Source organism: Charadrius vociferus, unplaced genomic scaffold, assembly GCF_000708025.1.
Source record: "Charadrius vociferus isolate BGI_N301 unplaced genomic scaffold, ASM70802v2 scaffold743, whole genome shotgun sequence".
In the NCBI taxonomy this organism is placed as follows: Eukaryota; Metazoa; Chordata; class Aves; order Charadriiformes; family Charadriidae; genus Charadrius; species Charadrius vociferus.
In genome coordinates, this window is record NW_009647747.1 from 1,191,058 (window position 1) to 1,203,902 (window position 12,845).

The window sequence follows — 12,845 nt, forward strand, 5'->3', positions numbered from 1 at the left end:
GAAAGAGTGAGTAATCAAGCCCAGCAGAAGAGCGAACTTAGCTGAAATTCTCATTCCACTGAAGCCGATGGCAAGATTCCACTGTTTCCAGTGATGCCGGGCTTTTATCTTTGGAGAGGTTAACGCTCTTACGCTTGCCACGGGTAGAATCCTGTTACCCCACAAGCAGCGCTTTTATTTACCTTTGTCAAAGAATCATTATGGTGGTAGCAAGACAGTTTTGATTAGGTCAGCCTGCACGCAAACTGTCAGATACTTCTGCTGAGGAACACCAGGGTACATGACGTTATTACGCTTCTGCAAAAATGAACAGGAAAGCTCAGCTCAGATTATTTACTAACATATCTGACTATCTGGTTATTTAAAGACTTGGTTATTTAGATATTTTTTTTCTTTCCCCCAAAAAGGGACAACTATACACTTCAGATTAATCCTAATTCAGGTCTTTGTAATGAAGATCATCTGTCGTATTTCACGTTTATTGGTCGGGTTGCTGGTCTGGCAGTGTATCATGGGAAGCTATTGGACGGTGAGTTATTCCGCCGTGCGGCTATGCCGTTACTGGATTTTTATTAAATGAAATAAATCGCTTCAGTAATTCACATGCCTTAGAGCATAGTACTCCTGGAGACAAAGTGTGAGAGAAAAGTAATGCAACTGGACCTGTTGGAAAGCGCATTCCCGATGCGAGTGTGATTCAAAAATTGTAGTGTCTTACTCAGCAAATAGATTTCATGTAAAGTTTTGCTGCTTTCTCCACTCGTGTTAAAACTCCAGAATCAGCATTGCTAAATAATCGCTATCCCTAAAGGAAAATCCCTAAATTCATCTCAGCCATTTCCACGCAAACCTGCATCCAAAGCAGTTGTGTGGGTGTCAGTTGTAGTGTATTTTGATCTGTAAAGTTATTACTGAACGATTTAATGAGAAAATATGATTTCTGCTGAACGTTGAAATGCCGCAATAAGCAAGCAAACATTATAAACTGACTATATTTTATTTAGCAATAGTGCAGCTTATTAGAAGAGGAGACTGTCCATCCCGTGTTTCTCTAGCATCTCTTTTGAGAGAAAATGGCAATTTTAAATGGATTGGAGGACCTGGAGCTCAATTCCCCTTCTTTTGTGTCTCTCTGCCGTTAATGGTACGGTGTTTAATGGCATATGGGAGTTAATGGCACAAGTCTTGTAATTGAAAAATTGGACTTTCTGTGCCTAAATAAAAAGTGAGCCTGCAGGGTTAACTTGAGCAGTTACAGCGCTGTTACTTTCGGGAGGTTTCTCTCTTGCTGGCACAGCGGGAAGATATTGTGGCGTATTATCCTTGGGGAGTCGTGTCTCTATGTAAGGTGAAAGTACAAAACTGCGGAGGTGACACTCTTCCCTCTCTTTTAGGCTTCTTCATCAGACCTTTTTACAAGATGATGCTGGGGAAACCAATAACTCTGAAAGACATGGAGTCAGTGGTAAGATAACATTTAAGCCGTATCAGCATTAGCAATTACGTGGTTTTTTCCTCTGGGGGAATTTATAAAAGCTAACAGTTCCAGTAAACTGCCTGGTGGAAAACACAAGGTCATGGTTGCAACAGCTTTAGAAAGATATGTACGGACTTTTTTAATAAAACAGTTTTTCTCTGCTAGTACGGCTGTTTGGGCACCAGTGCGCTGACAGTGGCGAGAGGGACAAGAGACATGAATAGGGCAGTAAGAAACGCAGCAGATGTGTAGTTATACTTCCAGATTTCCCACCGGGTCAGCTTTCTCCCTGTTACAAGGAGCACCACCACCGAGGGCTACGGCTTCCTGTCGCGCTGTGGAGCAGGACGCGGGGGACGCAAGGGCTCAGGTCTGACCTGGAAACGCGGGCAGTTGCCCACAGCGCTGGAAGGAGAAGGGCTTGCCAGCTGATAAACAGCGCTCTCCAAAATACACTTCATGAACACAGCGCAACTCGTCCCCGTACATCTGTTTTGGTTTTGTTCCCTGCGCTTCCTCTACTTTCACACCGTCGACGTTAGTTGCAATCAAGTGCTTTCGTGTTGGGCACTGCCTGGGAGAAAACCAAATTGTTTTACAAGTTAGTAAGCTCTACGTTTGTGTTGTAAAATGAAGGGCAACAGCAAATAGGATGCCACAGCTGCCTAATCTAGATGTGCAGCGTGCCAGTATTGAAACAGTGCATCTCAGAGATGTCCAACAGCTAAATACGAATGGTTTCCAGTAAGTTAACGGGATGATACTGGGTTTTGTCTTTTTAATCCTGTGAGGTCTGTCCAGTTTTTCCACTGCTGCGGCCTTGGGAGAGCCTTGGGGCTGTTACATTTTGCCTCTCGCTTGGAAATATTTAGTGATAGCTGCACGTACTTTTTTACTTATTTTTTTTCCTTGGTCAATCTTTAATTATGACCCTAATCCACAATGAAGAGACAGCCATTTTAGGAAATTAGAGGGGCCTTTTATTTAGTATATTTCAAGGCTTTTCATAATAACAATGCCGTCGGTTATCGTATAACCTATTATCGATGGGAGGAAGTGGTATATAAATTGTGTTGAAAAGCATGTACAGTTTTATCAACAAGATGTTTTCTAACCAACTGTTTCACAGTGCTATTTACATATTTACCAAATAGATCTGTAGAGTCAGTTTATTGTGTTGTGTATAATAAGGCAATTACAAGTCGATTAAGAAAAGCTCCGTGAATCTAAAAATACAGCGTCTAAGCAAAATGCAGCAGAATAAAGTAATCCATGTCGCCCTGCTTTACGGTAGCTGTGCAGATAAGTGAGTGCTCATCTTTCCAGTCTCTACGAGTTCTAGTTCTAGACGTTTTTATTTGTTCCATTTCAAGTTAAACTATCCATTTAAGGTTCACATTTTCAAACTTTGTTTAATTATAATCTCCTGTAGGATAGCGAATACTACAACTCTTTGAAGTGGATCCTGGAAAATGACCCTACCGAGTTGGATCTCATGTTTTGCATAGATGAGGAGAACTTTGGACAGGTATGTAAAGGTTATCCCCAAACTCTGTGTTTCCATCTTACTATTGGTTATTGCGAAGAAGTAAATAAATGCTGAGCGGTGTCTCGTGGTTGTGAACTTGATCGGGACTGGTGAACGTTAATGATCAATGTAAGCAGACTACGAATATTTCCAAACGTATGCACACACTGGACTGCCAAGAACATTCTCATCCACTTCTCGGTGCTTATTACTTTTTTCCTGAAGCAACATAAGTTTATCGGTTACCTGGAAAATTAGAAAGAACGTTAAAGCCACAGGATGAAAAGTTTTTGTAATACACTGGGTTGTTTGTTGGTAGTTTTCATTATCTTGTGTTCTGTAACGATTTAGCTTCAAATTATCGACAGCCTTTCACTGCCAGCTCTCGCTTCTGCTGGCAGAAGTTTGTTCTCTGACTCAAAGCATAAACGAGCTTACCTGGAGATCCTTTCTGCTCCTCTCCTAGCTCTGTAATACCTCAAATAGCTAATTCTGGCACTATCAGCAAGATTGATCCTTGTTTAATTTATATAGATGCATCTGATTCCAGAAGAGATTAATCTTTTAGACGCCCTTCTTCAGCAAGTGAGCACAGAGCAGTGCTAAAGTGTGACGGGTAATCAAAAGAAGTTGCAGCCTGTCCGGGAGTGTTTATGCGCCCGGGGAAACTACAAACGGATGTTAAAATAGCTGCAGCTTGAGGTTCACTCGTTCATTTCTTAGTTTACTTTTTTATTAAATCTCTCCCTGTGTTGTTTGTGCGTATCATAGGTGCAGAGTCATTGATGGCATTTATGATTTCTTTTGTCTTGAACCCAACATTTTAGCACGTTCTTACAGTACGTGTGGGGTTTGGGGAAGTTCCCTCGATATAATTGTAAGAGTGCGCAGCACAGGGTTTGTCCTCTGTAGAGAAATATATCGGGTGGGGGTGTGGAATAAAGGCATCGGACACATCTGTCTTACTGTTCTTGACGTTTCTACTCACCTTCTTACCCCCGGAGTTTTTCTTCATAATGTGGCAGGTATTCCAGGTTTTGGAGATTCCCGTCTTTGTTGATGTGGCAATGCGCGGGATGCTGCTGCAGCCGTGCCAGCGGTACGGTTCTGCACTCCGGTTATACCTTAGCTCCAGTCGGAGGGACCCATAAGGAGTAACCGACTTCACGTGCTCCTTTAGTTCCCAGTTTATTATCAGAAATAACAGTTCTTGTTCTAATTATTGTAATGTGAATTCCAGGTGTTGAGCTGTGTCCTGGTTCGAGGTAAGCTGAGGCCCAGCTTAAGAGGCCCGGCTAAGAAGCCAACTTACTGACCAAAATTGGTTCCGTTTTATCTCGAAGCGGGACAAGCTGACATGACAGTCTTCCCGTGGGGCAGAGGGGAGAGGCGGTTTTGACTAGCTCTGCAGCAGCGGGAGTGACCGCATTTGCCAAAAGCGGTAGATAGAACAATAGTGGTTCCGTCATACTGCTGGCGAGATGTAAAATTGGCAGGGCAAATTCTTTCGAAGAAAAGCCTGGAAAAGCTCAGTAGTAGAAGGACAGGCGGTGCTATAGCGAGGCGGAACTCATGCAGCTAGAGGCAGAAACCTCTTCTCAGTCTGAACGCGTACGGGGTGCTTTCCAGCAGTGCAGCGGTTATGGGGAACGCTGACTGCGCTGGCTTTTTCTGCACGTGCCGCTGGCCGTTGCCGGCGCTCTGGGGACTGCTGAGGGACCCTGACTCACTTTGGCATTTGTTTTGCCCCACCTACTGCTGAACTGGTGAAACTTTATAAAAAGTGCCTGTGGGAACCTGGGTAGGAGGTGCTGCTGCTTCCACAACCTCAGCTGGAGTTAGAGAAAAACAAGTAACCTCTGGTAAATCTTACATTCTTGTTACCCTTCCTACTTAATAACCAAAAATACGGTTTCAGTAGTTCTAACGAGTCAGTCAGAAATGCAGAGTGGGTGTTGTCACCGTGGGAAGGATGGAGGGCCGGCTTCAGAGAGCAGAAAGAAAAGGTCTGTATTTCTCCAAAGTTCTTGCTGGCTCTGGAACCCTATTTCTCATCCCTTAAAAACAAGGTATTGTCAGTTGGGCAGGAAGAATCGAGCACGGAGCGGCTTTGTTTGTCATCTTTGTAACGTTAGCCTGTTCAGCTTTGAGAGTACGGCAAACCTTTTCCTTATTAGTTCTGGACTGTCTTCTCTTGGCTTTACGGAATGAATAAACTAGTGTTTCGGAGGTGCATAGGCTCCCTATTAATTACTTTTCCTTAATCGTACAGTCATCGGTAAGAGGTGTATTTATCCATAGACGTATTGTACTGTTTCTCTCCTTGTCGAAGCATTCAGTGTTGATCCAGTCCGCCAAAGAGCTTTCCAGCCTCCTCCTTTCACAGCTCCATTTATTAGCTAATGAATTTACTGCCTTGCTGTTACTCACCCGCACCATCTGATTTAATTGTTAGATTAGTAACAGCTTTAAAAAAAGGCTTGGTTGAAGGTGGCTGCAGAGTCGCGCCTTGGTTGCTTCGACGGGCCCCGTGCTTTTGAAGAGACGGAACAAGCCGACAGGAAGAGAGCGATGACTTGCGAGCAGCAGGAGACTCGGCTTCCCCTGTGTCCCCCCGCTGAGCAGCACTCCCCGGAGCGAGTGCCGCCGAGTGCCTGTGCTGTACGCACACCACCATCGGCACCGCGACAGCGCTGCCTCACACCTGCGGCTGTGGAGCGGACCGTTTGGGAGCAATTTTGCGGGGGCACAAACTGATAGGAGCTCCCGACCTCGAGCCGTCGTGGTCCCTGCCCAGCATTAATTCTGTGAATTCCTCCTCGTTAATCACTTTGTTCAAAATAAATACGTTATTTGGATGTGGTGTAGTTTCTTGTGAGCTGTAACGAATTTGGGTTTTTTCAACGTCATGCTCCACCGTGACACCGCCCTTAGCAAATTCGTGCTTAAGCATTTCTGTAATCTGTTTTTCTACTTTACTTTTTCGGCCTTCTTATGAACGAGTTTCTCTGTGGATTTTAAGTAATCGTTTTTTTCAAGCATTTAGAAAAATTAGAGGTATTTTTCTACCCTTATTAAAACGGAGTATGTGTTTACCCAATGAACCTGCTGTTCCGGCCTAGAAGTTTGCTTTGGAATCGTTTGCTCGCTTGCTAATGAAGATGATCAAGAATTCATTCTTACAAGTGATCATATAATAATAATTTGTTCTTAGTGATGCCATCTTTAAATGTGGAACGTTTTGCTGTCTCATTTGCTGTTATAGCGTAATGTTTTTACTCCTTGGAAAATGCTGCTAAAGGAGAGTGGATTTTGTGAGGAACGTTGAAATGATGTCATGTTGTGTTTTGTTTTGTTTTCCTTTTGAAATACAGACATATCAAGTCGACCTGAAGCCCAATGGGTCAGAAATCATGGTAACGAATGAAAACAAAAGGGAATACATCGAGTATGTATACATTTATGGAATTTATCTTGGGTGTAAGAAAGCACAGTTGTACCTGTCTTAGAATTTACCCTCCTGCAGTTGCTGTAGTTTGTGCTACACTAGATCAGCAGAGATCCTTCTGGAAGAAAATGTTGTCGTCAACATTGTTTATACCCTAATCCTCAGGAAGTCTGAATTTTACCCTTTACTCTTCTGTGAATTACACTAATCAGGGGAGTCTGTGACCCAATGGGGAACTACTTTCTCGATGGGTAGGCCTGAGGGACACTGCGGAAGGGGTGGGGTTGCTCTGAGTGGCGGTATCTGCATCCCAATTACTCGAGGAAAAGAAAAGGCGCCGCTTGGCTGCCGCACTTCCCCTGGCAAAGTAGACACGGTTTCGTGCCTGCGTCTGCCTGGTGCCCCCGTGCCGAGGGCGACTAGCTCTGCTGCGCCCGTCTCCAAAGGAGGGATGAATTTCTGGCCTAGGAGTTGCGGGCTTTCCCGGGGAACTGTTAGGTCGCAGAATCCGAAGCAGAGTGAGTGCAGATCTGAGCGCCAAGCTGGAGCTAGGAAAAGGAATGGGGTGTCTGTAATTTCTCAAGCTCGTACCTGCCATTGTGGTCTTCATTCAAGGAAGAACTCGGGAACTCTGTGCGTGTGTGAGCATTCCCCCAAGAGGAGAACTTTGCATTTGTTTGTTAATCCCATTTGCGGTGTTGCGTTACAGAGAGTTGGCGGTAATGGTGGAAGAGGTGCATTCTCATGCATGTGCTGTGCTTATAGGATATCGTGTATATAAGGAAGAATCGCCGTCCAACAGGAAATCTGGTGTTTTGTTTGCATTATTTTATTATGTCATGTTTATTGCAGAAACAAAGGAAAATAGATAAACTGACGAAATAGCTGCTAATGGAAAATCAATGTTATTTCTTTAAGCATTATGAGAAAACCACACCAGGAATTGTCTGGTAACTCCCAAACAAACAGTACGCAGCGCCGTAACGCCGCCTTGGAAAACGCAGTTTGCATAACATTGGCCAATACCAGAACAAAACCAGAGTAAATTAAACTCACTGCTTGGCTTTCCTGCAGTCCCCACGCAGGAAGCGCGCTTCTCCGAAGCGGGGCTCAAAGCGCCCAAGTCCAGGTGAGGCGGAAGGCGCTCCCCAGCGGGGCCACGGCCACGGCGCCACCGCCAGTGGTGCTGCTACCAAAACTGGCCACAGCCAAACGGGCTGGTTAGGTGCGCTGTTACGCTTCCTCTGTTTCTCTGCCTGCCGGAATGTCATATAATAATATTCCGTTTGAACGAGTGGAGGAAGTAATTGGATTTCTAAAGCGTTATTCTAGAGCCTGTGAGGTATTTATGCTGTCGGTGGTTAACACCGAAATACAAACCTTCTCCTTTGCTGGTGCAGGTTTTATTCATCTCTTTATTTATTTGTAGGCAGGCTGTTACGTGCGATTACATCTATGCTCAAATTTTGTAGGCTTTGTTGGGGATTGTTAATTACTCTGAGCTCTGGAAGGACAGAAGGTGCAGTCAGTTGGGTACCTAATGCTACCAGTACCTCCATCAGCCGGAGTCTGGGTTACGGCTTCATTTAGGCAGAAATAAGGCAGAGTGAAGAACGCGCGGGCTGTTCGGGCCACAGGCACGCCTTTTCGCCCTCTTCACCCTCGCGTTCATCTCAGGAACAAGAAGGTTAATGTCACGGTGTCTGATAGTGTTACGTTAAGGGATTCCTGCTGATGTAGAAGAGTTGCAGCTCTAGAACGTGGCAGTGTATGCGTAGAGTTTGTGTTGCATGCTAAAGGGAAAACATTCATATGAGAATTTGTTTGTGGTCACTGAGTTTTTATTTTGTTTTTGGCAATTTGATCAGCCACACAAGGTAAATTAGAACCATTAATAAAAAGCTGCTGAGTCTCTTTCACACGGGGTCGGGAGATGGGGAAGGTGTAAATGGGAAGCTGGAACCCGTCAGGTTGCTGACATCTCTTAAACGTGTACTTTGCAGTCTTCTAATGAGTGTGCTTTTGTGTCTTTGGGTTTTATAGCCTGGTCATCCAGTGGCGGTTTGTAAACAGAGTTCAAAAACAAATGAATGCTTTTTTGGAGGTAAGGTTCTTCAGCTGCTTATTTTTTTTTCCCCCAAATAATATATTTTTTAATGCAGACTTCTTATACATCAGTGCCTGCGTTAAGGGAGTGGGGAGCTTTGCATAACCGCAGAAGTCCTGCAGTGCTTACGTTTTACGATTTTAGTTTTACCTTGTATAAGAATAGGTAGTCTTTCCCTTAGGGGAATAAGGTCAGTCTCCTTCAAGCTTAAATTATTTGAGCTTGGAATAATTTACTGATCAGTTTTTTAAATTAGGGATTTGTAGTTCGGCAACTGTGTATTTCATGTTCAGAACCCTTCTTTGTCCTCTGCCATTTACGCAGGTTCCCTGAAGCCAAAGATTCCGTTAGATAAAAACTTAATTTTACGTGGTCTGAGAATTTTAACTCGGCTTTGCTTTCTCTAGGGATTCACAGAACTTCTTCCTATTGATCTGATTAAAATTTTTGATGAAAATGAACTAGAGGTGAGTTTGTTTAACTGACATCCAGAGACAACAGATGGCAAAAAGATGCGTTACGTTTTAGGCTCATCACCCATCACTTAATTCATCGTAAGCGAATTTGCAGACAAAGATGCTTTGCTTATAGTGGGAAATGAGGGTTTTCTCCCAAATTAATAAATCTATTGATCACATAAAAGCACAAAAAGTTGTAATTATCGAGTGAGGCGGTTGAGTATGTGCATATGAAAAGCATTTGAGTAGCTTAGTGAATTAACGCCGTCATGCCTTTCCGGTCATGTTTTGAGCAAAATAGCAGAAAAGATGCCGGCGCACAAAGCATCCCTATGTCCCTAGTGTACAGTGTTTCCCCGGGAAAAGGAATGTTCTTAGAGAATTCTGAAGAGAAGCTCAAATTCTCCTTTGCGTTTGCATGTCCACTGCTCCGCTCTTTAAAAGGTCAGACAGAGGGCAGGCATAACTTTGCTTTTCTGATAAAGCGCACAGGATAACGCGATACCGTCTTCGATTTACCTCCTTCTGTAGTTACTGATGTGTGGCCTTGGCGATGTTGATGTTAACGACTGGAGACAACATACAATCTACAAAAACGGTTACTGCCCAAATCATCCCGTTATCCAGTGGTTCTGGAAGGTAATGTTGTTTACTGCGTTTTGCTTCTCTGGCTATTTCTAAAAGTGAAAGTTCCTGTATTGTTCTGTGGAGTCTGTTACGATTTTTTTTTCCTCATGAGAAGGCTGAGGACTCCAGCTGTGTGTGTTGGAATGAGGGCTGCGCTCCTCACCACAGACGCTGCGAGCAATAGGCCCAAGAGCGGACGTCGGGATCTTTGGTTTTATCTAAAGTGTCTTGCAGCGTTTATGAAGTAAAATACTTTTCATAAAAGTGTATGTCCCCAGAAAAACTACTTTTTCCTGTAACAGCCACAGACTTTTAGTCAAAGGGGTGTCTGTTTTTCTTAAAAATACCCAAATCTTACAGCTTTGTGTATGTACTTCAAACTTTGGGTTTCTTACTGCCCGTGGTCATGAAGTGACGTGTAGGTGAAGGCTATGTAGGTGTGTCAGTCCGGGTGGCGATAGGGTCCCAAAAGGCTCGCGCTGCGGTCCTGCGGTAGCGCAACGCTGAACTGTTGCAGTCTCTGATCTTCAGGGCTTTTCTGCCTTCTCTGTCTCTCCACTCCCCCTCTGGGGCACACCCACCCCTGCAGCGCGCCCACCCTGCCCGCAGCTCCAGGCGGGCGCCCTCTGGCCCTACCCCGGGGCACGGCACCTCGGCGGGGAGAGCCCCTCTCGCTGGGGACCCAGTGGCAGCTGGACAGATACACTCCTTATTTCATCAGAGAAAGCCTGATGTGACCCGGATCACGTCTGTCAGAGTTACACATCTCCTCCAGGCTAACACCGATCGCTTATGCAGCTTTGGTTTGGTTTTCTAACAACCTACGGCTGCGACAGTGAAAAAGCCAGCGCCTGTCTCTCTCTGTCAACAGGCCGTTTTACTGATGGACGCCGAAAAGCGGATTCGGTTACTGCAGTTTGTTACTGGGACGTCACGCGTGCCTATGAATGGATTTGCTGAACTTTATGGTGAGCTTCCTTTCAACTGCCCGCGGGTTCTGCTCAGCGCTAGCGTGGCCGTACAGCCCCCTCTGGGCACAACTGCAACTTAGCGATGGCCGACCTTTGACCCCGTAAGAACTCTCCTGGATGCCCAGAGGACGGGAGAATTCAGGGTGCACGTTGCAAAGGAGTGGTTTTGTACGCTGTGGGTGTTACATAGACACACTCCTCTCTCCCACAGAAAAAAATTTGGCTGTCAACAGGAATAATGTGTCATACGGATAGCATTTAGGAATAATATTCATGTAACACTAATATTCACGTTCTAGGAAGAGGAGGAGAATGCCCGTTTAACCGAGCACTTTGATTTTCAGATGCCAATGTCTGAGCTTACTTCTTGTGCATTACACGCGCTCTAGGCAAAGGTGGTTGGATAAAGCTCACAGTATCTCACAGTGGCGATAAAGACCCGCACTCCTGTTGCCTCGATGTAGTTTGGGTTAAGAGAGTTTGTACCGGGTATTTTGTACCAGTTGAAAAATCCAGCCTACGCTTTGTGCAAACATTTAATGTTAAAAATAGCATTTAGGCAGTCTCTGTAGTGTCCAGCAATTTATATTTCATACGATTTTCATTTTCCACCAGGTTCAAATGGTCCTCAGCTGTTTACAATAGAGCAATGGGGAAGTCCTGATAAACTGCCCAGAGCTCACACATGGTAAGTCGTAAAGGCGTAAAATAATACAGCATATACTGCCAAGCCAGGGAAACTGACGCCTGTGCTTCTCTGGAACATCACTTAGCTCTGGCTCATACAGCTTTTTATAAAATGGGATCCTTTTTCCCTTGGCCCAGGAAGCGGCTGTGCTGAACTGCAGGAAGGCCGCTGTACCAGAACAGGCGCAGAAAGCCGCGCTACAGAAAGGGCATTGGGCAACTCGCTGCGAATGGGAGGTCACAGTCCAGCTGACCTCAGTATCGAATCCTAATCTATAGAATTTGCAAGTGTTGAAATCATTCAACACCAATCATTGTCTTGCTCTTGCTGCGTATCAAGAATAGGGCTTTTTTTTTTTTTTTTTTAAGGTAACCTGAATGGTCCTGTATAGGAAAATTAATTTTTAGAGCATTAGCAGAGAACACCCATCTCAGATAAAACTTTTTATTCTATAGAATGATTAAAAAACCCCACCCCAACAAAACTCTAAACACACTCCAAAATCAGTCCATCCTCTTCATATTTCAGTTATCTGTAACATTTTACGGGACCTTTTCAAGACCCTCTTTTGGAAGTTTGTTCTTCTTTCCCCCAGCCAGTACAGAGTCTGTCCTATAAATTCAGAAGGTCTTTGCTGAGTGGTGGGAAAGCAGCTTTTTAACAAAGATGGAATGGTTTTAATCGACTAAATATGGGGGGGGGCTCTGCTGTTGTGGGTGGTGGGTTTTTTTGCCTTTCCTAACTGGTTTCTAACACATTCCCAGGTTCAGCTCTGAAAGGCAAGGAGGCACACGGTTATTTCGGAGCGCTGCCTTTGGTAGGGGCAGGACGAGTCAGAGCTGCCTGCGGGGAGCACAGGCAGGAGTTGCGTTTGCGAAGGACCCCGTGGGGCTCGTCCCCATTCGCACAACAAGAGATAACCTTTGTTAAGACACCCAAATTATTTAACGTTTTCTATTTCTTTAAAGGTACGTGTATTTTTCAATGGAATATTAAACGATTCTTTTCCTTCTAAATTTCAGCTTTAATCGCCTCGACTTACCTCTTTATGAATCTTTTGAAGATTTGCGAGAGAAGCTCCTTATGGCCGTTGAAAATGCTCAAGGATTTGAAGGAGTGGATTAAACGTCGACGTTTTTCCCCCCTTCGAGCAAGTTCTGCTCGCACTTCTGCATTTGCCTAACGGACTCGGAGTGACTATGGCAGAACCCTTGCACAGCGCTGGCCCACGCAGCAAAGCCCTCCCAGCGCCGTTGCCTGCATCCAGAAGTTGGAGCTGTGATGTGCGGGTGGCTTTTCCGGCGTTCCCACAGCGGACAACTGCTTCACAGGAACTGATCACATTTCAGCAGGACTTACTCTATTTATGTTGTGCCTCTGTAGGCAAAGCCCTTAATAAATATTTTACATCATTTCTAATGACAATGAATGGAATTAATCATTTTACAGGTATAGTATTACAACTCATGTTTACTTTTTAATTGATTTAGACATTTTCAGATTTTATTTCATTACAATTAAATATCATATACTTGGAAAAA

General features: G+C 44.5%; 1 protein-coding gene across 3 annotated transcripts in view; it reads left to right on the forward strand.

Annotated features, from left to right (window-relative positions):
* The window catches only part of NEDD4L (neural precursor cell expressed, developmentally down-regulated 4-like, E3 ubiquitin protein ligase), a 127,826-nt gene extending 115,297 nt beyond the window's left edge, over positions 1-12,529 (forward strand). For all 3 annotated transcript variants that reach the window (XM_009882035.1, XM_009882036.1, XM_009882037.1), the window contains 10 exons: positions 408-529; positions 1,395-1,465; positions 2,910-3,005; positions 6,380-6,453; positions 8,497-8,557; positions 8,968-9,027; positions 9,550-9,657; positions 10,517-10,613; positions 11,232-11,304; positions 12,327-12,529. In XM_009882035.1, coding sequence (XP_009880337.1) covers positions 408-529; positions 1,395-1,465; positions 2,910-3,005; positions 6,380-6,453; positions 8,497-8,557; positions 8,968-9,027; positions 9,550-9,657; positions 10,517-10,613; positions 11,232-11,304; positions 12,327-12,429 — 865 coding nt within the window. In that variant the 3' untranslated portion in view covers positions 12,430-12,529. The remainder of the gene's footprint in view (positions 1-407; positions 530-1,394; positions 1,466-2,909; positions 3,006-6,379; positions 6,454-8,496; positions 8,558-8,967; positions 9,028-9,549; positions 9,658-10,516; positions 10,614-11,231; positions 11,305-12,326) is intronic.
* The last annotated feature ends 316 nt before the right edge of the window (positions 12,530-12,845 follow it).